The 22,516-nt window shown below is 42.1% G+C and overlaps 1 protein-coding gene across 5 annotated transcripts in view; it reads left to right on the top strand.

Annotated features, from left to right (window-relative positions):
* Positions 1-22,516, top strand: part of LOC130849270 (carboxyl-terminal PDZ ligand of neuronal nitric oxide synthase protein) — a 296,636-nt gene that overhangs the window by 189,285 nt on the left and 84,835 nt on the right. For all 5 annotated transcript variants that reach the window (XM_057728028.1, XM_057728031.1, XM_057728029.1 and 2 more), the window contains exon 3: positions 17,910-18,002. In XM_057728028.1, the coding sequence (XP_057584011.1) occupies positions 17,910-18,002 (93 nt within the window). The remainder of the gene's footprint in view (positions 1-17,909; positions 18,003-22,516) is intronic.

Here is a 22,516-nt window from a genome sequence, read left to right on the forward strand (position 1 = left end):
GCAAAAGTTTTAAATTTTGATGAAGTTTAATTTATCAATTTTCTTTGATCATGCTTTGGGTGTCATGTCTAAGAATTCTGCGTAACCCCAGGTCATGAAAATTTCCTCCTGTTCTAAAAGTTTTATAGATTCACATTTCAACCTGGGATCTATTTTGAATTAATTTTTGCATAAGGCGTGAGGTTTATGTCATAGTTCATTTGCTTGCCTTGTCTGCTCCTATCTCACTCCCAGTAGTTCATTCACTTTTCCTGACAAGTTTGACTTTAGATTTTCCATTGGAGGTGATGAAAATTGGCCTCAGATTACAGATTGTTGCTTCATGGGAAAAGAATCCCAAGAATAGGTCCTGTGTCAGAAATCTGGCAATTTTGCAGTTCTTAGCATAAGAGGTTTCTTCTCCCCGTTTTTATGCTCATTTTCGAATAGTCAGAATAAGCCTATGTTTCAAATCTTATCTTCCTCCCAAGGCCCCCTCATATATATTCCATTCTCCTTGCAGTGGTCTCATTCCTGTACTGTGGGTGTCTCAGTGGTTGTGCTTGGTACCTGAACATGGTGTCATAGGGAGGAGACAGAAAATTCAGAAGAAACTGGGATGTGATAAAGCAGGGGTTGGAAAACTATGGCTTATGGGTCAAATCCAGTGCACTGCTTATTTTTATAAATAAAGTTTTATTGGACCAGAGATATAGCCACTGACTTATGTGTGTGTCTGTGGCTGCTTTTGTGCTACAGTGGCAGAGTTGACTGGTTGGAACAGAGACCACATGACCCTCAAAGCATAACATATTTACTCTCTTGCCCTTTACAGAAAAGTTTTGCCAGCTCATGGAGTTGAGGCTGGTACTGGGGATGAGTTTCCATGTAGGGCAGTTTGCTGAGGTTAAAACTGAGTCTTGGGGAAAACAAGGGATAACAGTGCTTATCCTACATAAGCCATCCTGGCATCTTTTGATCCAGTATTATCTGTTGACATAGGAATTTGGAGGAAGTAAAATCTGGTGCAGCCTTGGAATAATCTAGCGGTGATGGGCTTAAAGGGAAGATAAGACTGAATGGAGATTATGTGGTGCATGTGAGTCAGCCCTGATGTGGGAGGGGGAGATTCAGGGACTTAGGGGTGATGTGATGACCAGCCTTTACCTCTTACCCCTCCTGGACTCTTTGTTTCTCTGGATCTGCTACACTTGACTTTAGCGGTCCTCAGCTGCACATTAGAATCACCTGGCCTGTACACGGAGCAGTTAAACCAATTTCTGGGGGTGGGATTGGGATACCAGGATTTCTTAAGTTTCCCAGATGGTCCCTGTATATAGCCAGGGTTGAGAACCTTCATTCCACTTTGCAGTTCTTTAGACCCCAAGGAAATATTGCCACCTACTGACAGTAGGAAGTTATTATGCTTGGAAACAAATCAGTAACTCCAGATTCCACTCCAGTCTGGGATCTTGTGCTCTGGATAATGTATTTTTTTTTATCATTTGTATATTAGAGTTTGATTTTTGGCCATCTTAAGGAAGCTCTTAATAAGAAACACCCTGTCTCAGTTTTCATGTAACCCAGAATATCGACATATACGATTGGTAGGAATCACAGGATATTAACACTGAAGAAAACCTTACAGGTCATGAGCTCAAACAGCTAGCATATCCCAGTGTCTTTTGGACTAATACACTCTGGCCCTAGAACCTTGCTACTCAGAGTGTGGTCCAGGGACCTGTGGTGGCAGCATCACCTGGGACCTTGTTCGAAAGACAGGACTTCCCTCCTCCACCCACCTCTGTACCCACCCCCACCCCCGATCCTTGTTAAAATACAGAATCTGTAATTTAACAAGGTCCTCAGGTAATTCATATAGACCTTTGAGTAGATTTCAATTCATAGTAAGAAACTGCTTTTTAAAGGCAGCTGCCAGAATTCTGTTAGAGAGAAGGACTACTTGACAAAGACAACACTGTTACTTGTAAGAGCCCTCCCAAGTCTGATTTTATTGTTTTCCTCCTCCTCAAATAGTTTCTGCAGTGTCTCCCAAGAATGACCTTCCTTATGCCTTCTGTTATACCATGAATGTGCACTGCACCAATCTGTTCTGCTGTGTTCACTGTGGTCTTCCCATTGTTTCCCGCCTTAAACCTGGAAACTCTTATGACCCTAATGGATGAGTGCAAGCACACGTTATCCAGATCTTCTCATCTCTTTCTCATTGTGCTGATAGGTCTACACTAAGGGAGAAAGGTTGAATGGATCAAAGACTTGAGAGAGACTAGGAAAGGGAGTCCCACATAAATGCCTGCATAACCTCTGAATTCCCTTCTAATTCCTATGCCTAGATTCTCTGGTACTTGGTAGACTTTTTTGATGTATGACACATCGTATGTGCTCACCTGTGCTGTCATTGTTGAGAGCATTGTTACTTTTTCCAGGCGTGGGATTTAGAGACGATTTCCTTATCCTGGTTCTCAGTCCATGCAGTGATCTCATCCAGACATTTTCTTTATTGTTACAACCCAGTACTTCATATATGTTCCTGGTCTTTCCCAGGTTTCCCATTTCCCATCTCTCTCCTTTTGGAATCCTCAGTGTTGGTGCCAAGAATTATGTTCGACGTCTGCCCCTCTGCTTTTCACTGTTTGCAGAACTCTAAAGAATGTAACTCACTCCTCCTATCCATGCAAAACTCTTAGTAATTTATTTTTCAATTGAGAACCATACTCTCCGTCTGTCTGCATCCTTTCTCCCTTCCATCCTCGACCTCTACTTCTGGGATGGACCTGGCCTTGCCAAACACCCTCATTTCCTTGTTACCATACCTTCTGCCCTTCCTTCTTCAAGTGGGCCTGCCCCTCGCACTCTTCCTACAAGGGCTGTAAGCTTTGTGTTATCTTGAATCACATTTAGAGTCAGGAAGATTCTCAGATACAATGTAATGCAATACCCTTGTTTCACAGAAGGGAAGAGTAATACCCAGAGAGGTTAGGTGCCCAAGGTCACACAGCTAAGAGTGCAAATGCTTGATGTGAAGTAGCATCACTGTCCAGTGTGGCTCCTTCCAGGGACTTCATAATACCTGATGTGAATTGTTTCATGTAACTTTACAAGGTAAGTGTGGGGATGTGCATGGTGAGGGATATGGGAGGTCACAACACGTGACTGATTACCTTCTTTAAAGAGAGGCAAATCCAGCATTAGAAAGACAGAAGGGTTCATTATTTGTCTCATCATCATTTTGGTCTGAGGCAACCTTAAATTCTTGATTCATAATTCTACTAAAATATTGGCAGGCTTCTTTTTTAGGACTTTTATTGAGATATAACTGACATACAATAAAAACAAATTGTAAAGTATACAATATGATATTTTGTTCTTATTAGTAATATATATAATGGCACTCCTAATCTCCCAATTCATACCCCCCCCACCCCGCTTTCCCCCTTTGGTGTCCATATGTTCGTTCTGTACATCTGTGTCTCTGTTTCTGTCTTGCAGACCAGTTTTTCTGTACCATTTTTCTAGATTCCGCATATATGTGTTAATATACAACATTTGTTTTTCTCTGACTTCACTCTGTATGACAGTCTCTAGGTCCATCCATGTTTCTACAGTTGTCCCAGTTTCATTCCTTTTTATGGCTGAGTAATATTCCATTGTATATATGTACCACATCTTCTTTATCCATTCATCTGTTGATGGACATTTAGGTTGCTTCCATGTCCTGGCTATTGTAAATAGTGCTGCAATGAACATTATGGTACATGTTTCTTTTTGGATTATGGTTTTCGCTGGTTATATGCCCAGTAGTGGGATTGTTGGGTCATATGGTAATTCCATTTTTAGTATTTTAAGGAACCTCCATACTGTTCTCCATAGTGGCTGTATGGCAATTTACATTGCCACCAACAGTGCAAGAGGGTTCCCTTTTCTCCACACTCTCTCCAGCATTTATTGTTTGTAGATTTTCTAATGATGCCTATTCTAACCAGACTGGCAGGCTTTTACTCCTTCTAGGGGTGGGTGTGTGTGTGTGTGTAGATATGAGCTATACTGTTTAAGCATTGTTGTGTCTTTTTTCTTCCTCTGGAAGATGATTTTAATGTCCCTTATCTTCCTACTTACATGAGATTCTGTGTGTTAACCATTTAGAGGAGGGTCTGGGTTAGATATTAGAGGAGATGGATAGAATTGGTCACAGTCAGGGTTTGTTTTGTTTTATTTTTGGCTTTTCACCCATCTATGCCTGTTTTTACTTAAAAGGAGAAGGTTCTAATACATGTTTTTAATGTGCTGCAGGAACTAGTGGAGGAAAAGCAACCTGAAAGCAGTGGGTTATTATTAGTTGTGGTACTTATCTTGCTTCATAAATCACCCCTGTGGGCCCCTTAATCATTTGAGTTGTTGTTCAGCTCCCCGTGACCTGTCAACATGCTCCCAGTCGGAAAAAGTGATGGCTGTATTCCAGGGCCTGTCTCGTCTCCTCTCTCCAGAGAGCAGCCACCACTCAGAGGCTCCCTTGAGTACACAGCCTGGAATTGCCTGCACTTGAGGCTGCCGCTGTCTGTCATCCAAGGGCCTGTTTAATTTGCCCTCTACTATCATGCTGGTCTCTGCATACTGTGAAAATGCCTTCCTCCCACAGAACGTCTGTGTTTGGATGAACCTCTCTCCCTGCTTCTCAGTGTTCTGAACAGCAGTGAACTTGGATATTTCCTGCCATGAAGCCCTCCTTATGTTCAGAGGGCCCCTTTGCCATGTTTTTCTGACCTCGTTGGCATTCTGTGCCCTTCCCAGTTCATTGACATTGTCCTTGGGTGTGGAAAAGGGTGGGAAGCAACAAAGGAAATGAAGGCAGCCACTGCGATTAGTACGGGAAAGAATTTGGGGATGAGGGGGAGATTGTGTGCTTTCCACTGAGTAGTCTGAGAATATTCCAGACCCAATGAAGTTAATATCCAGGAAGTTATTCCTCCTTGTCTCGCTTCCTGTTATAAGATGGGGTTGCCTGCATATCAGAGAGCTCATGTATGAGTGAAAGAAGGAATGAATGAATAATTTTATTTGCTGGAGTCAGGATTCTGAGCTGGTGGGATGCTGGGGCTGTAGGGAACAGATGTTGAGCACAGGACTAAGAGTCAGAAGATGTGGGTTCCCAGCTTGGGTTTTCTGCTAATGAATCTGGGGAACTTTTTTTTCTCTTTTTTTACCATCTTTGGGCAGTGGCTTCTTCATCCATAAGATGAAATATCTGGTCAACATTTGTGGTCCCAAACATTTTAAACACACGGATTCCTCTAAATTTTTGTTGATGAAATATTTCAGAAGCTTTTGCACAAGGAAGGAAACCAATAAAATTCACCCACTGAATGGGAGAAGATATTTACAAACAGTATACTTGATAAGGGGTTGATATCCAAATTATATTTAAGATATGCATATAACTCCATATCAAGAAAGCAAATAACTCAAAAAAATGGGCACAGGACCTGAATAAATATTTTTCTAAAGAAGGCATACAGATGGCCAGTAGGCGCATGAAAAGATGCTCAGCATCGCTAATCGTCAGGGAAATGCAAATCAAAACCACAATGAAATATCACCTCACACCTGTCAGAATGACTATTATCAAATGACAAGAAACAAATAATGGTGAGGATGTGGAGAAAAGGGAACCCTCATGCAAACCTCATGTTGGTGGGAATGTAAATTGGTGCAGCCACTATGGAAGTTCCTCAAAAGACTAAAAATAGAACTACCATATGATCCAGCTATTACACTTTTGGGTATTTATCTGAAGAGAATGAAAACACTAATTCAAGAAGATATGTGTACTCCTATGTTCGTAGTAGCATTATTTACAATAACCAAGATATGGAAGCAACCTAAGTGTCCATCGATGAATGGTTAAAGAAGGTGTGGCACCTCAATACATAAGGCAAATGCTAACAGCTATAAAAGGGGACATCAACAATAACACAATAATAGTGGGAGACTTGAACCCCCCACTTACATCAATGGACAGATCATCCAAACAGAAAATAAAGACACACAAGCTTTAAATGACACATTAGACCATCTCGACTTAATTAATATTTATAAGACATTCCATCCAAAAATGACAAAATACACCTTCTTCTCAAGTGCACACGGAACATTTTCCAGGATAGGTCACATCTTGGGTCACAAATCAAACCTCGGCAAATTCTAGAAAATTGAAATCATAGCAAGCATCTTAGACCACAATGCCATGAGACTAGATATCAATTACAGGAAAAAAACTGCAACAAATACAAACACATGGAGGCTAAACAACTCACTATTAAATAACCAAGAAATCACTAAAGAAATCAAAGAGGAAATAAAAAAATATCTAGAAACAAACAGCAATGAAAACACAGCAACCCAAAACCTATGGGACGCAGCAAAAGCAGTTCTAAGAGGGAAGTTTATAGCAATACAGTCCTACCTTAGGAAACAAGAAAATTATTGAATAAACAACCTAACCTTACACCTCAAACAATTAGAAAAAGAAGAACAAAGAAACCCCAAAGTGAGCAGAAGGAAAGAAATCATAAAGATCAGAGCAGAAAGAAATGAAAAAGAAAGGAAGGAAGCCATAGCAAAAATTAATAAAACTAAAAGCTGGTTCTTCGAGAAGATTAACAAAATTGATAAACCATTAGCCAGACTCATCAAGAAAAAAAGGGAGAAGATGCAAATCAACAGAATTAGAAATGAAAAAGAAGTAACAACGGACACCTCAGAAATACAAAAGATCATGAGAGACTACTACAAGCAACTATATGCCAATAAATTGGATAAACTGGAAAAAATGGATAAATTCTTAGAAAAATACAATCTTCCAAGACTGAACCAGGAAGAAATAGAAACTATGAACAGACCAATCACAAGTACGGAAATTGAGGCAGTGATTAAAAATCTCCCGACACACAAAAGCCCAGGACCAGATGGATTCATGGGCAAATTCTATCAAACATTTCGAGAAGAGCTAACACCTATCCTTCTCAAACTCTTCCAAAATATTGCAGAAGGAGGAACACTCCCAAACTCATTCTACGAGGCCACCATCACCTTGATACCAAAACCAGGCAAAGGTGTCACAAAAAAAGAAAACTACAGACCAATATCCCTGATGAATATAGATGCAAAAATCCTCAACAAAATACTAGCTAACAGACTCCAACAGCACATTAAAAAAATCATACACCATGATCAAGTGGGGTTTATCCCTGGGATGCAAGGATTCTTCAATATACGCAAATCAATCAATGTGATACATCATATCAACAAATTGAAGGATAAAAACCATATGATCATCTCAGCCGATGCAGAAAAAGCTTTTGACAAAGTTCAACATCCATTTATGATAAAAGCTCTCCAGAAAATGGGCATAGAAGGAAATTACCTCAACATAATAAAAGCCGTATATGAGAAACCAAAAGCCAACATCGTTCTCAATGGGGAAAAACTGAAAGAATTCCCTCTGAGAACAGGAGCAAGACAAGGGTGTCCACTCTCACCATTATTATTCAACATAGTTTTGGAAGTTTTAGCCACAGCAATCAGAGAAGAAAAAGAAATAAAAGGAATCCAAATTGGAAAAGAAGAAGTAAAATTGTTACTCTTTGCAGATGACATGATATTATATATAGAAAACCCTAAAGACTCTACCAGAAAACTGCTAGCACTCATTGATGAGTTTAGTAAAGTAGCAGGATATGAAATTAATGCACAGAAATCTCTTGCATTCCTATACACTAACAACGGAAGAGCAGAAAGAGAAATTAAGGAAACTCTCCCATTCACCATTGCAACAAAAAGAATCAAATACCTAGGAATAAACCTGCCTAAGGAGGCAAAAGATCTGTATGCAGAAAACTTTAAGACACTAATGAAAGAAATCAAAGACGACACAAACAGATGGAGGGACATACCATGTTCCTGGACTGGAAGAATCAACATCATGAAAATGACTGTACTACCCAAAGCAATTTACAGATTCAATGCAATCCCGATCAAATTACCAATGGCATTTTTCACAGAACTAGAGCAAGAAATCTTACGATTTGTATGGAAATGCAAAAAGACCCCGAATAGCCAAAGCAATCTTGAGAAGGAAAAATGGAGTTGGTGGAATCAGGCTTCCTGACTTCAAACTATACTACAAGGCCATAGTGATCAAGACAGTATGGTACTGGCACAAAAATAGAAAGGAAGATCAACGGAATAGAATAGAGAACTCAGAAGTAAGCCCAGACACATATGGGCACCTTATCTTTGACAAAGGAGGCACGAGTATACAATGGAAAAAAGACAGCCTCTTCAATAAGTGGTGCTGGGAAAACTGGACAGCAACATGTCAAAGAATGAAATTAGAACACTTCCTAACACCATACACAAAAATAAACTCCAGATGGATTAAAGACCTACATGTAAGGCCAGACACTATAAAACTCCTCGAGGAAAACATAGGCAGAACACTCTATGACATCCATCAAAGCAAGATCCTTTTTGACCCACCTCCTAGAATCATGGAAATAAAATCAAGAATAAACACATGGGACCTCATGAAACTTAAAAGCTTTTGCACAGCGAAAGAAACCATAAACATGACTAGAAGGCAACCCTCAGAATGGGAAAAAATAGTTGCCTATGAAACAACGGACAAAGGATTAACCTCCAAAATATACAAGCAGCTCATGCAGCTTCATACCAAAAAAGCAAATAACCCAATCCACAAGTGGGCGGAAGACCTAAATAGACATTTCTCCAAAGAAGACATACAGATGGCCAACACACACATGAAAAGATGCTCAACATCACTAATCATCAGAGAAATGCAAGTCAAAGCCACAATGAGGTATCAGCTCACACCGATCAGAATGGCCATCATCACAAAATCTGGAAAGAACAAATGTTGGAGAGGGTGTGGAGAAAAGGGAACTCTCCTACACTGTTGGTGAGAATGTAAGTTGGTACAGCCACTATGGAAAGCAGTTTGGAGGTTCCTTAAAAAACTACAAATAGAACCACCATATGATCCACTAATCCCACTCCTGGGCATATACCCAAAGAAAACCATAATCCCAAAAGAAACATGTACCATAATGTTTATTGCAGCACTATTTACAATAGCCAGGACATGGAAGCCACCGAAATGCCCATCAACAAATGAATGGATAAAGAAGATGTGGCATATATATACAGTGGAATATTCCTCAGCTATAAAAAGGGATGAGATGGAGCTATATGTCATGAGGTGGGTAGACCTAGAGTCTGTCATACAGAGTGAAGTAAGTCAGAAAGAGAAAGACAAATATTGTATGCTAACTCACATATACGGAATCTAAAAATGGTACTGATGAACTCAGTGACAAGAACAAGGATGCAGATGCAGAGAATGGACTGGAGAACTTGAGGTTTGGGAGGGGGCAGGGGGTGAAGGGGAAGCTGAGATGAAGCGAGAGAGTAGCACAGACATATATATACTACCAACTGTAAAACAGATAGCCAGTGAGAAGTTGTTGTATAACAAAGGGAGTTCAACTCGAGGATGGAAGATGCCTTAGAGGAGTGGGATGGGGAGGGTTGGGGGACTCGAGGGAGGGAATACGGGGATATGTGTATAAAAACAGATGATTGAACTTGGTGTACCCCCCAAAAATAATAAATAAATAAAATTAAAAAAAAAAAGGTGTGGCATGTAAAAATACAATGGAGCATTACTCAGCCATAAAAATAATCTTTCCATTTGTGACAACATGGGTGGACCTGGAGGGTATTATGCTAAGTGAAACAAGTCAGAGAAAGACAAATGCAGTACGGATTTCACTTATATGTGGAATCTAAAAAACGAAAGCAAAATAGAAACAGACTCATAGATAACAGAACAATCTGGTGGTTGCCAAAGGGGGAAGGGTTTGGGGGGATGGGTGAAAAAGGTGAAGGAGATTAAGAGGTGAGGTACAAACTTCTAGCTATAAAATAAGTCACAGGGATGTATGTGCAGCATAGAAATTATAGTCAATAATATTGAAATAACAGGAGGTTAACTGGACTTGTCATGGTAAACATTTTGTAATGTGTGAAAATATAGAATCACTGTGTTGTACACCCAAAACTAATATAATATTGTACGTCAGTTATAATTCAGTGAAAAAGAAGGAAAAAAAATCACAATGTGTACCAGCAGCCAGTGTAGCCAGATTAAGAGGAGAGTGGAAAGGCAAGAAATTTACCTTCTCTCCTGCCATTAAAACTGTGAATGTCTAAATTACTCGTGCCATTTGTGATCTTGGATCTCCCTGGGGAGAAAAGGAAGGGGGAGGAAGGATATCCTGAAAGATGATCCAAAAGAAGAATGAGTTCACCTGAGGACTACTGTCTAAAACCAAAGTAGGCAAAATTGCCTTAAGAGGAGAAATTTCAAATTTCCCTTAACTCACAGTCAGTAGGAATAAGGCCTTCAGACCAAGGAGAAGGATGTTTATAGAAAAAAGGAGAAATTACTTTTTTGTACATCTGTATCTTAGTATAAATTTTTGAGCCTCTACATAACTGAGGTATGCTAAAAATGACTGAACATAGATCTTTGTGTCCATCTGTGATTATTTCTTTAGGATAATTTGTTGATGGGATTACTGAGATCAAATGGTATGAGCACTTTTTACGACTGATACATGTTTATAAATTGCTTTCCTAAAACGTTGTACCAGTTTAGATTCCCAGCAGTGGTATATGTGTCTGTCTTATCATACCCTCACTAGAATTTCTTTCCTATCACATTTTTATTGTAATTGACAATTACCAGTTTGTAAAAATATTTGACCGTTGGGTACATTAAAAATGGAATCTCATTTAATGTCTTTGACTAGTGAGATTGAACATCTATATGTATTTTCTTATTGTATTTTTCCAGTGAGTTGCGTACTCATTTCCTTTACCAGTTATTAGGGTGTAAGTGATATTTGTACTAATTTGCAAAGATATTTGTAAATTAAAAATACTTTTCAACATAAAAAATATTTCAGAGAAACAAAATGTGTAAAACACGATGTATGAACACCTGCTACCTACCACCCATCAGAATTCCCTCCCAGCATGAGAGCTGTAATTTCAGCGCCTTTGGTTTAGAAAATGGATGACAGTAAACAGCAGTGGTGCTCTCCTAAGAACCTGTATTTTAATTGTCAAAATAGTATCTGCACTTAAAAAATGGTACCTATATGGTCCAGACATTGATTTTTGTCTAAGGCAATTCTAGATGCAGATGAAAGTTTGTAAGAGCTCTTGTAACATGTGCCCTGAGAAATGTTTGTGAGTCATGTGATCTGTACTACCTCCTGCATCAAACAAACAAACAAAAAACAAAACAAAACCAATGCCAACTTCTGGCCCTATCCCAGATCTGCTGAATGAGCATCTCTGAGGCCTGGGTCTGGGATTCTGCCATTTTATCAGGTATCCCAAATGGAATTTAAAACAAGTTTTAGATCTCCTGGTCTACAGATCTGGGTAAATATTTAAATTCTACATTTATGTTGCAATGGCAATGAATATTCCTTTCTTTAAAAAGTAGCTCCTCTGCTTCCTTTTAACTAGTATGCAGTTTATGGAGATTTTATTTATACCCAACTTTTAGTAATATGTCTGTTGCTAAAATAAGCTATGCTGGGCTTGAGGTTGATAGGAACTAGATGTCTCTACCTAGTATTCCCAAGAAGCCTCAGATATTCTAGAATTTGGATTCAGTACCAACTTTGGTTTTTGTCTTGCTCGCATTTCTGAGGTTTCAAAAGAGTGGACAATAGAAGTCACTGAGCCACACAACAATGTCAGGAACTACCATGGCTCTTGGGTGCCCTGTCCTTCAGATTCTGGCACCATAGGCGCAGGAGCTGGAGCTTAGGGGAGCTGGGCAGCCCAGAGAACAGAGGTTCATCTGCATGCCCATCCCCCTGATTTATTACTTCTAACTGTGCCATATAGATGATTGAGAACACCCTTGACCAGTGATGAACACACTAAATTATTTAATGAAGTATGGATCAAGCAAAAGATAAGGTACTTAGCAGTGTTCTGTGGAGTTTGGAATAATTAAAGTTAGATCTTTTTTTTTTTTTAATCATCAATGTAATTTTTTTTAATTTATTTTTTGGCTATTTTGGGTCCTCACTGCTGTGTGCGGGCTTTCTCTAGTTGCAAAGAGTGTGGTGCACGGGCTTCTCATTGCAGTGGCTTTTCTTGTTTCGGAGCTGAGCTCTAGTTGTGCAGGCTTCAGTAGCTGCAGTATGCAGGCTCAGTAGTTGCGGTACACAGGCTCATCTGCTCCTCAGCATGTGGGATCTTCCTGGACTAGGGATCAAACCCATGTGGACAGTGTCATGTTTTCTCAGGCTTTGTGAATAACCACTGTCAACTGTGTTCATTAATTTATTTAACATTCATTTATCACCCTCCTGTGTCCTAGTGCTATATTCTTGGGTACAAATATGTGTAAGTCATATTTCTTGCTCTCAAGCAGGGCATGGCCTAGTGGGGAAATACACAACCTATCAATGGTGAGTGATAGTAGAGATTCATATTGCTGTAGCAACCGAGTTGATGGGGCAGTTGTGTGGAAGGATTTGGGAAGGGGGAGTTGACCTGGAAGGCTTTGCTGTGGAGAAGGCTGAGTAGATATTTTAAGAATAAGCAGGAGTTCACCAAGCAGATGGTGGGGGGAGGGTATTTTGGGCATAAACATTAGCAAAAGTATGGAAGAGTATGGCATGTTTGATTTGCATGTGGGAGAGTAACAGAAATATCCTTTCGCAAGCAAAATTAAAGCGGATTTGCCGTGAGAAGAAATGTGTTTGTTATAGTGTTTTCAGATTTGTATCTTTTATTGTGGTAAAATATACATTACATTACATACAATTTTCCATTTCAACCATTCTTAAATGTACAGTTCTGTGACATCTACATACCACATTTATATTGTTGTGCAGCCATCACCACTGTCCATCTCCAGATCTTTTCATCTTCCAGAACTGAAACTCTGTACTCATTAAACGCTAACTCCTCATTCTCTCCCCTCCCCTCCCCTCAGCCCCTGTAGACCACCATTCTACTTTCTGTCTCTGAATTTGACTACTCTTAGGTACCTCATGTAAATGGAATCATGCAATATTTGTCCGTTTGTTCCGGCTTAATGTAAACATCATTTAACATAATGTCTTCAGGCTTCATCCATGTTGTAGCATGTGTCAGAATTTCCTTTTTAAGGCTGAGTAATACCCTATTATGTGTCTATAACACATCTTGTTTATCTGTTCATCCATCAGTGGACATTTGGGTTGTCCCCACCTTTGGGCTATTGTGAGTATGCTCTGAATATGGACATACTCAGATCTTGTATCTTATTTATTACCTAAGTTGTTAAACTTTCAAATGTTAAGTGCAAAATGATTTCCTACAAACCCTTTATAAGACAGTGCTTTTGGTTGAGGGGCTTACAGTTTCGCTGTGGAGATGTGTTTGTACTCTTGAACCTGAGACTGTGGGCAGAATATGATTAAAATGCCTAATGGCACTACCAGAACTCAATTTTAAAGTTGCTGTGATCATTCACAGGAAGCAAAGCCACGAGACTTATTCTGGAATGGTGGTGAACACAGCTGATTATAAGCCGAGGACTTGCTGAGTGAGAGCATCACTATGTGTGTTTGCAAACTAAATCTCCTCTCTTGGTAGAGTAGCCTCTGAGCACATTGATTCATAACTGTAAGCATTGTGGGAAGAGTGGGAAGGAGCTGGGCAAAAGAAATTTTATGGAGAAGAGTGAGAGGACCAGCTTCTATGTTGCTGGTCAGGGAGTGCATCACTAGGTAAGTTGTTTGTAGACAAGGTAATTGAGGAACCAAGGATCCTTATTAAAAAAAATTCCAGAATTCTTCAGGGAGCTAGATATTATCGTGAAAATAGACTCAGAGTGTGTGCGTCCCTGGACTCCTCAGAAAGTGATCCTTTTACTTCTATTTCTGCAGTACAGCCTCAAGCCCAGGGCTGGGCCAGTCCCTTCGTTAATGCACTCCCCTGTTACAGATTTACTTCCCCTTCTTGAACACCCTTGGAGACACGCAAGGTTAGGAGGTGGTGCTGGGAGTTGGGGACAAGGAAGCATTGGAGCATCAGAGATATCCTGTTCAGTTAGCAGCTCTCTGACTTCCAGCCAGTGTTCTTACTCACGTCACTTGTTGAGTGTTTACTCCTGGCTCCTGATGGATCTGAAGCCCTCCCTCTACCCAGTCTCCCCTTCATGGGCCTCACTGGTTGGCACAGCACACTAAGTTCCAGGGCTACTATTCCCATACAGGGTCCCAAGACTCTGTTTGTGAACCCAGACACTTGGTCTTTCTAGTCAGTGGTTAGTGTTCCAGGGCTTGTATTGTTTTGTTCCCTGAAAGGTCAGGTCCTGTAGGGCTTAATCTGTCTTTGCTGGTGGGGCTCTGACTAGCAAAGCACATATATCAGGTCAGCCTGGCCATGTTGGGGGAAGAGCCAGGCCTGTTGGCACAGACTCCAGAGCTGGCATGGGCTTTGTGGGAGGTGGGCCTGGGCCACAGACGGTGGCACCAGCAGTCCTGTTTGTTCTTCAGCTCCTGGATAAGCCTGGGCAGACTTAGCTTCCTATCTTGTGGAACACAGACGCTTCCTCCTGGGCCTGCCTGGCCCTCGGAGCAGCGCAGTCTGGGAAAAAGGAGAGCTTGTCCCTGTGAGCCTCTTTCCTCCGTTCTCCTGGTCACTCCCATCGTCTCCTCTGTTCCAAATCCATTTTCTGTCCCCACAGTGAGCATAATAACATGGTTGTCCAAGTGAAATATAATTTCCATATAAATAAATGGTTTTATGATAATAAAGATTTAAACCTTTTCAAGACACTTGATTTCATTTCCCTAGTTTGCAACAGAACTACAGTTTGAGTACCTATTCTTCAGTTGGAAAGGATTTGGGACATCTGACCACCAGACAGGTGGCGTAGGTGCAGACTGTGTCCAACCTAAGAGCCTTCTAAGCAGCACTCAGTATACACCAGCAGCTGTAACGGGGCCTGGAAGCCTATTTCATGCCTCTCTTGCCCCCTTCATTTTGAAGCACTCCAGAGAGCATTCCACCAGGTGTTGTAAGGAGGAGCACCTGTATTGTCACTGTCATTGCGATTCTAGTGCAATCATTTGGTCATGCTTTTCCATGTAGTCACTGTGTCCACACACCATAGAAGAACCGTCTGGGAGTATGAGCACAGTGATCGAATTGGAGGCTGTTTTCCAGTTCCAAAAAGAATGTTTAGTGGCATTTTGAGTTCTTAAGATCAGGGTATTAAAGGTATGGCCGAGGTTGTCAAAACACAAACTATGAAAATAGTTCAGGTTTCAGATACACAGGCAAGGAGCTGGTAGGGCGTCTCTTGGCAGCCTTGGGTGGGGAGTTTTGATTTTAAAAAGATCCCAAAGAGAATGAAACCAATAGAGTGGTGGACCAACCAAGAAGAGATATGGCCAGCTACAAGATTTTTCTGGAAATATAAGACATTTAAGGGTCTGGTTTAGCAGGCAATATGCTCTCTAAAACCAGAGCTGGGAGGTGACATCATGCTTTGCAGAGATAGGTACCTAATATTTGCTGCATTGACTTTGTTGCTGGAAAAAGGGAAGAAGGAAGTATGTGGAGCTTGGGAGAGTGACATTTTGGAAGAGAGCAAAGACAATAAAACAGGCAAGGATTGACCTGTCTGGGGCAGGTTTTGTCCACCTCTGGGTGTTTCCTGGACTCTCAAGCCCTTATCTCCCACCTGAGTTCGTCAAAACAAGCCTCTCTGCACTCCTTCGACTGGCAAGAGCAGCTGTGATTTTAGTCATTTGTTCCCAAGGGAGGCACAGCTGAGAGACTGTGTTCATTGAAAGCCTGTGAGCAGAGGTAAGTGCAGGTGTGGTTAGGAAATGGAGCTGGTTCACCTCTCCCAGCAGGCACAAGGCCAAAGTCAGCCGACTTACAGCTTCTCATGCTGGCGCTCCCGCCAGAAGTAATTTCAGTTCGTCTAGTGCTGCACAGAATGCTGCAGTCAGGGGGACACGCTGCAAATCGTTGCCATGTCCTAAAGTGCATGCCAGTCACACAACTCTAGCCTTCACCAGCTTACAGCCACGGACCCAGAGAGAAATTTGCTGCATTGCCGAGGCCCTCTTATAAGCCAGACTCCAGTACAGACAGACTTCTCCCCATCCTGTCAGACATGCTTGCTCTCCTTTATTGTATTACTCTTAATTGGCTTTGAAGCAGAGTCTGAAGTTAAAGAGTTCTTCTCTTTTTCCTGTGTGTCTGCTGTTCCAGTTTGTTCTTCTTTCTGGCTCCCTGGTAGAAAGGACAGCTGTTGACAGGATAGAGTGATTGGGAGGGTGGGGGAAGTGACCACCAGACTGGGGAGTGATGCATGTTGCCACCACCTGGTAACTCAGATCAGCAATAAACGGGAACCTGCCCTGACGATATAGAAAAAAAAATCTCACCTTGGTTAGCTAGGTCATGTCTTTGTCTCTAAGAAGTGGACAGCCAAGGGGTTTCAGCACTAACTGCAACAGAATAAGAAAATGAGCTGAGATTTCAATGGAAGAGATAGAATAAGACAGGGTAGAAAGCTCTAATTTGAGTTCTTAAAATCAGAGTATTAAATGGCATGACCAAGGGAAGGTTCTGGATTTCTCATGAGATTTTCGAAGTAGATTATGTTTTCATTTTGTTAGGGTGGATTTAGGTTCGTGTCTGTCAAAATACCAAGGAGAAATAGTTAGGTTTTAGGCATACAGGCAAGGGACTGGATGCCTTACCAAGCTTGGGTGGTGGCATGGTGGGAAAGGGTCTTGAGTATAAAAGGTCCCAGAGAAGAGAGCCTGTGGGTTGGAGCAGAGGTTTTGGCCCTGGGTCTTGTATTGTTATTTTTTAAAATCTGTAGTCCAGATCTTTGATTAGAGAGCTTGGCAGGTAAGTTTGCTAGGTGGTGATACCAAGATGGGAACCAGATGAAAGTCGCTAAGTGCTCAGAATGAAGTTCAGTGAGGAAAACGTAGAATTATACCACCATTCGGAATATCGGCACAAACCTAAGAAATGGCTGTGAGCAAATGTAATAGAAAAATACCTGGAATTGAGGGTGAGGGCCAGCAATGTAGTTGAACTGTAGCTGAACAAGCAGGGCTGTTCAGGATTGCAAATAGAAACTTAAAATATAGGGCTTGTGAGGCAATGCCCTCTCATAACTATCGTTAGTCAGATCCTTTCTAGATACTCTCTAGGTGTTTCAGGCTAATGGGGACTGACCTACAGATAAAGGGATTTGGGACTTGTAGAGAGTAACTTAGATTTCATAATGATCTTTAAGTATGTAAAAGCCCTGATTTGAAGATGGGTGCCAGTTCTTCCTAATCTTCATTGAGGATGGAATAGAGTTTCAGCAGCATTTGGGTAGACATGAGGAAAACTTGCCTGACAGTGAAAGTCATTAAATGTCAGAATGAGTTCTTGAGAAAAGGTCCTGGATTTCTCGTGAGATTTTCAAAGTAGGCTGTGTTTTCCTCTTAAAAATGGATGGATCGGATCCATCCCATGGCCCTGCCTGAGACCTGAGTCATGAAACCAGTGACCATTCAGAGTCCCTGTTCCAACCCAAATATTGCTGAGCCTCTGCCTACATACATCCACCTGCTTTTACATCCCCTGAGGGGCTTCATGTCCCCAGAAACTTCACCAGCTCCCTAGACCCGTCTGCGGCCCTCTTTTCCAGGTCATGAGCTCTCTGGGGCTGTGCAGATGCACTGATCTAACTGGATTGTGCGTCTTTGTTCTCTTCTCATTTGCAGTATGAATTTAAAGCCAAGAACATCAAGAAGAAGAAGGTGAGCATTATGGTTTCAGTGGATGGAGTGAAAGTGATTCTGAAGAAGAAGAAAAAGGTAAGTGACTCTGAACCACAAACTCTGGTAGAGAGGGAAGCAGGAGAGGTGGGCGTGGGATAGCTTTTTACTCTAGGCTACTCTGGACAGAATCCTCCCCTTATCTGGTGAGGTGGTCTGTTTTCACCAGCGACAGTGTTGAGACTCTGCAGCTGAAGCAGAGAGTGAGACAGGGGCCAAAGGCCTAGTCAGCTGATTGGCTTGGTCGGTCCTGGTGTCCCATAAGTGACAAGGGTCATCTCCTGTCATCCTTGCATTCAACCTCCCTCCCCCATTGGATACCTTTATCTTTGAGTCTTGATCTTGGGGAATGCTTTAAATTTAAGTCATGACAAGTAACAGGGTTCAGTGGGGGAGGGGATAAGAGGAGGCTTCCTTAGCAGTTGTCCCCTTCTGTTGCAGGAATAACCCTCAGTTCCAGCTGAGGTGGCATCCAGCCCCATCGTGCGTCCTTGTGTCCTCCTGTACAGTTACTGCTGCTTTAGCCCATCTATTTTAGTAGTCCTTCAAGACCCAGCCACTGCTGCTATTCAGTGTGCAAGAAGGCTGGGGTGTGGCCACGGTGGGAGGAAGGGGAGGGAGGTATTGGTCCAGGTGATGGGCATTCCTCTCAGTTGGGGTGAGGCAAGCAAGTGAGCATATTTGGTTTAAACATTTGGCTGTTCTGTGTAATTGTATATGCTGTGGGAGAATGATGTTCTGGGAAAGGCTACATTTGCATAACAGGCATAGGGGAGAGTATATGTGTTTCCAAAAAGAAATGGAAAAGGGCTTGGTTGATGGAGGTATGTGAAGAGAATCTCTTTCTTTTCCTGTTTCTTGACTCTTCTGATGCCTTTAAAACATACTTATTGATGGTAGCACCATCTCACACTAATATATAGATCTCTTGAGCTGCTTTTGGTTCCAAATCTGCCATGCTCTTAATTCAAAAGGGACTCAAGGCAGACCTTGAGTCTGGGCCTTATGGAAGGTAAAGACAAATACTTAGAAGTAGATATATAAACTTGGATAATCAAGTGGTTGAGAGAGATGTTGAAGGGTAGTCATCATGCCAATCCAAGGATTTAAATGTTCTCTACATCCTCTTCATAAAAGATATTACCCAGTGGATGACTGGACGCCTCCAGTGATGAGGACTCTCCTACTTCTTAGAGCAGCCCATTTTTTCCTCTGGACAGTCAGACATTTGCAAAGATCTCCCGTATTTAAAACCTAAAGTTGTTCTTTTATGCTTCCTAAATATCTGTAGGCGTGGTTCTAGAAAGTGTTTTATGGCTATGAGGTTGGAAGTATATAGGAAGAAAATAGAATATGGTATACTGTTTATAAAGAATTAACTGCTTCAGAATTTACTAGTAGGGAATTTGTAATAGCTTATTAAATATCCCTGACTTTATTAACCCCCGCTTCGGGGACCATCATCCCCATCTTGTTTGTACCCTGGGGATATTTTCTGCCCCTTCCCTCCACCTCACATACGTGCACGCAGTGGTTAGCCATGGGTGAGTCTTTAGAACATTGTCCTCTGAGGAGGTTCTGAGAAGAAGAGCTGCTGAAGCAAGTGGAGGCCTGTCAGGTAGATGGAATCCCTGTGCCCCTGTTAAAGACATTATGGATGGTGACAATCTGAATTTAAAAGCAAGAGACATCCTTAAAGGAAAAGTGGGCCAGTGCACCCAAGCTTGTGATTCAGGGAGCCAGGCTGAATCCCAGCTTGGCTTTTGTCACATGTGTCAGATAGACTTATTCTGCTCTTCATGTGAGGAGAGACTCAGGGCTTAGTGCCCTCATATACCAACTGATAAAATAAAAGTTATGACCTGTGGACACTTTCCAGGTTATAGGATGCTTTCACACCCGTTATCATCCATCTCCTCACCAGTCCTGCTAGGAAGGTCTTGTGTACATTTCACTCAGTCAGCATTCATGGCACCCAGTCCCCTCAGGAAACTAGCTACATGGACAGCTTCCTCCCTCAACTGCTCCCTCGCCAGGGGCTGAGCCATCAGCCTTTCAGAGTCTGAAACTCAGACTCATCGGTTTTGAAATTATGAACCTTAGGATGCTAACTCACACTGACAAAGCTCAGAAGAGGCTGATGTATAGACTGGAACACCAGGTCCTTTATTCACTTTGAGACATTGAACAGTGTTCCAGACCAGGTACTCACATTCGCCTGACAAGCACCTTTTCTTCTGTCAGAGGCAAGTGATGTGAGAAGACAGGTTACTGGAGGGTCGCTCCATCAGCACAGAGCGGAGCATGTTTGCTAATTGTGTGACAGGGATGTTTCCTGGCCTCTGACCCCAGTAAATGGGTCCCCTGGATGTTCATGGTGGCCTTGTTGGGTCCATGCTTCTCCTAGAGTTTGTTCGACAGGCTCTGCTGGGCTTGCCTCCGTGATTCTGGCTTCTGTGCTTTCATGGCTGACAGTCTCGGCGTCTCCCCACCTCCCCAGTGAACAGACATTTCTGACTGATATGATCTTTGTTCACTTGCAGTTAGGGCACGTTTTGAGGCCTGCTGTCCTGGAGCCTATTCTGTGCCTCTCAGGTAACTCAGTATACCTCTGAGCTGATCCATTGTGGGGTGACTTCCTAGTTCTGCCCTTAGAGGACAATCTTATTTCCCGTCTCACCTTGACCCTCATGTATCGTGTACCAAATGTGGGTCATCCTCATCCTGCATGTGAAAAACTGAGGTTAGAGAATCTAAGAATTTTACCCAAGATTACACAACATGTAAGGACAACTGTGTGATGAGGTGTCACCTGGCAGAGAAGCCAGCCTCCTTCCACTGAGCAAATGAAAACTGAGCTAGAGAAGTGTCTTCGCCAGGGAGTCCTGGGACCTTGTGACTCACCTTGAAACTCCATGCCTGATAATCTCTAGTGTGGGCTCACCCTCCAGCTGGCCCAGAACAGAGGTGATCTAACAGGTCTTTCCTAGATGTGATTCCTCTGATGCCAGTCTTGGGAAAGGGGAGCCTCCCATCTTGTTTTCTCCCCCCCCCACCTGGTGGTATGTGTTTCAGGCCGCAGTTGTGATTTGGATAATGCCTTTAATCACAGGGTTCATTTTACACTGCTTCTGATAGATGAATGCACATTAATAGCAATCAGTCTTTTTTGTCATCTTATTCCCATGTGACTGTCCTCTGGTAACTGAGTGTGCTGATACCACGTGTGTGTGTGTTTCTCTGTTTATAGAATAGAGAGGGGCTGAGTGTAGACATGCCACACTTGTCTCCAAGGAAGTGGAACAGTCGGCAGATTTCCGTGATGGCCATGCTGCTTAGGTTAAGAATAGGGCTCTTGCCAGGTAGCTGTGAGTGCAGAGAGAGTCATGGCTGATACTCAGCCACAGGCACTAGTGCCGTGTAATGTAGCCGCACGTCCTCTACTAACTAGCCAGTGCCTGTGCTGCACTCGTCAGTGCAAATGTTGAATAGTCCCCTTTTACCGATAACAATATGTTGCTTTTTCCTGGGTCACTGTGGCAAGGAGCCCTCAGCTGAGAGGAGAAGACCTAGGTTCTAGTCCTGCTTCTTCCCTTCATGGCTGTGTGGGTCTAAGCAAGTTGTTTTGCTTCTGGGAGCTTCAGCTATAAATGAAGAGCTGGATTAGGTGATCACTTTAACCTTGTCAGCTCAGTTACCCTGCACCAGCTCTGGAACCATGCCTTTCGGTGCTTATGTGTGTATGTATAGGTCACCTGTGCTTATTCAGGTTTTTGAGAACCTTCTGGGCTACAGAGAAAGCAGATCTCAGTGGCCAGATAGGTTTGTGTGTTTCTGCCTCCCAAACCTCCAGGGCAGAATGGGAACCTCAGAGGTTAAACACTTCCCAGAGCAAGCCACCTGTCTCTTCCGAGCCTGTCCATGACTGTTGAATGGTGGTATGCCTCCTGACCACGGGGAGAAGTGTGTTTATAGGGACTCCCTGCTCTCCAGAGGATATTTTAGGGGCAGGGGCCATCTCTGTAAGCTCAGCACTTACCCAGATGCCTGGTACGTGTAGTGTGTTTCCCACAATTGTGGCCCTTGGCTAGCTGAGTGAATGAACGTGAGTTGTGTATGATGGTGTCATTAAATCAGGAAGAACTAAGTATTTAGCAGTTGGATCAAATGAAGTTTCATTTGTTACTTTTGGCTACCACATTCTTCTCCCTCTTTCTCCTTCTGTCAATCCTCCCATTAAAAAAAAAAGCAAGGATAAGAGCCTTCCCAAGCATAGAAAGGCCTCGGTGGATATTGCTACCTTTAGTATGTTATGAGTAGGACTTCTTCAGTGACTCTGATCTTTAGGTGATTTTTTTCTAATACAGGCAGTAGCCAAATATATGTGATCATCTTTTATTGAGATTAAAAAAACCAAAAACATCTTTTTGGTTATATTAATGTGTCTAAAATGCTGTCATCTTAAACTGATGCCAACAGATAATCTCAAATTCCCTTGTGAATCTTAGGTTGTGTTTGTAGTGTGAACCCAGCTTCTAAGATAATTGGCTTTG

This window comes from Hippopotamus amphibius, chromosome 3 (genome assembly GCF_030028045.1).
Source record: "Hippopotamus amphibius kiboko isolate mHipAmp2 chromosome 3, mHipAmp2.hap2, whole genome shotgun sequence".
Classification (NCBI taxonomy): Eukaryota; Metazoa; Chordata; class Mammalia; order Artiodactyla; family Hippopotamidae; genus Hippopotamus; species Hippopotamus amphibius.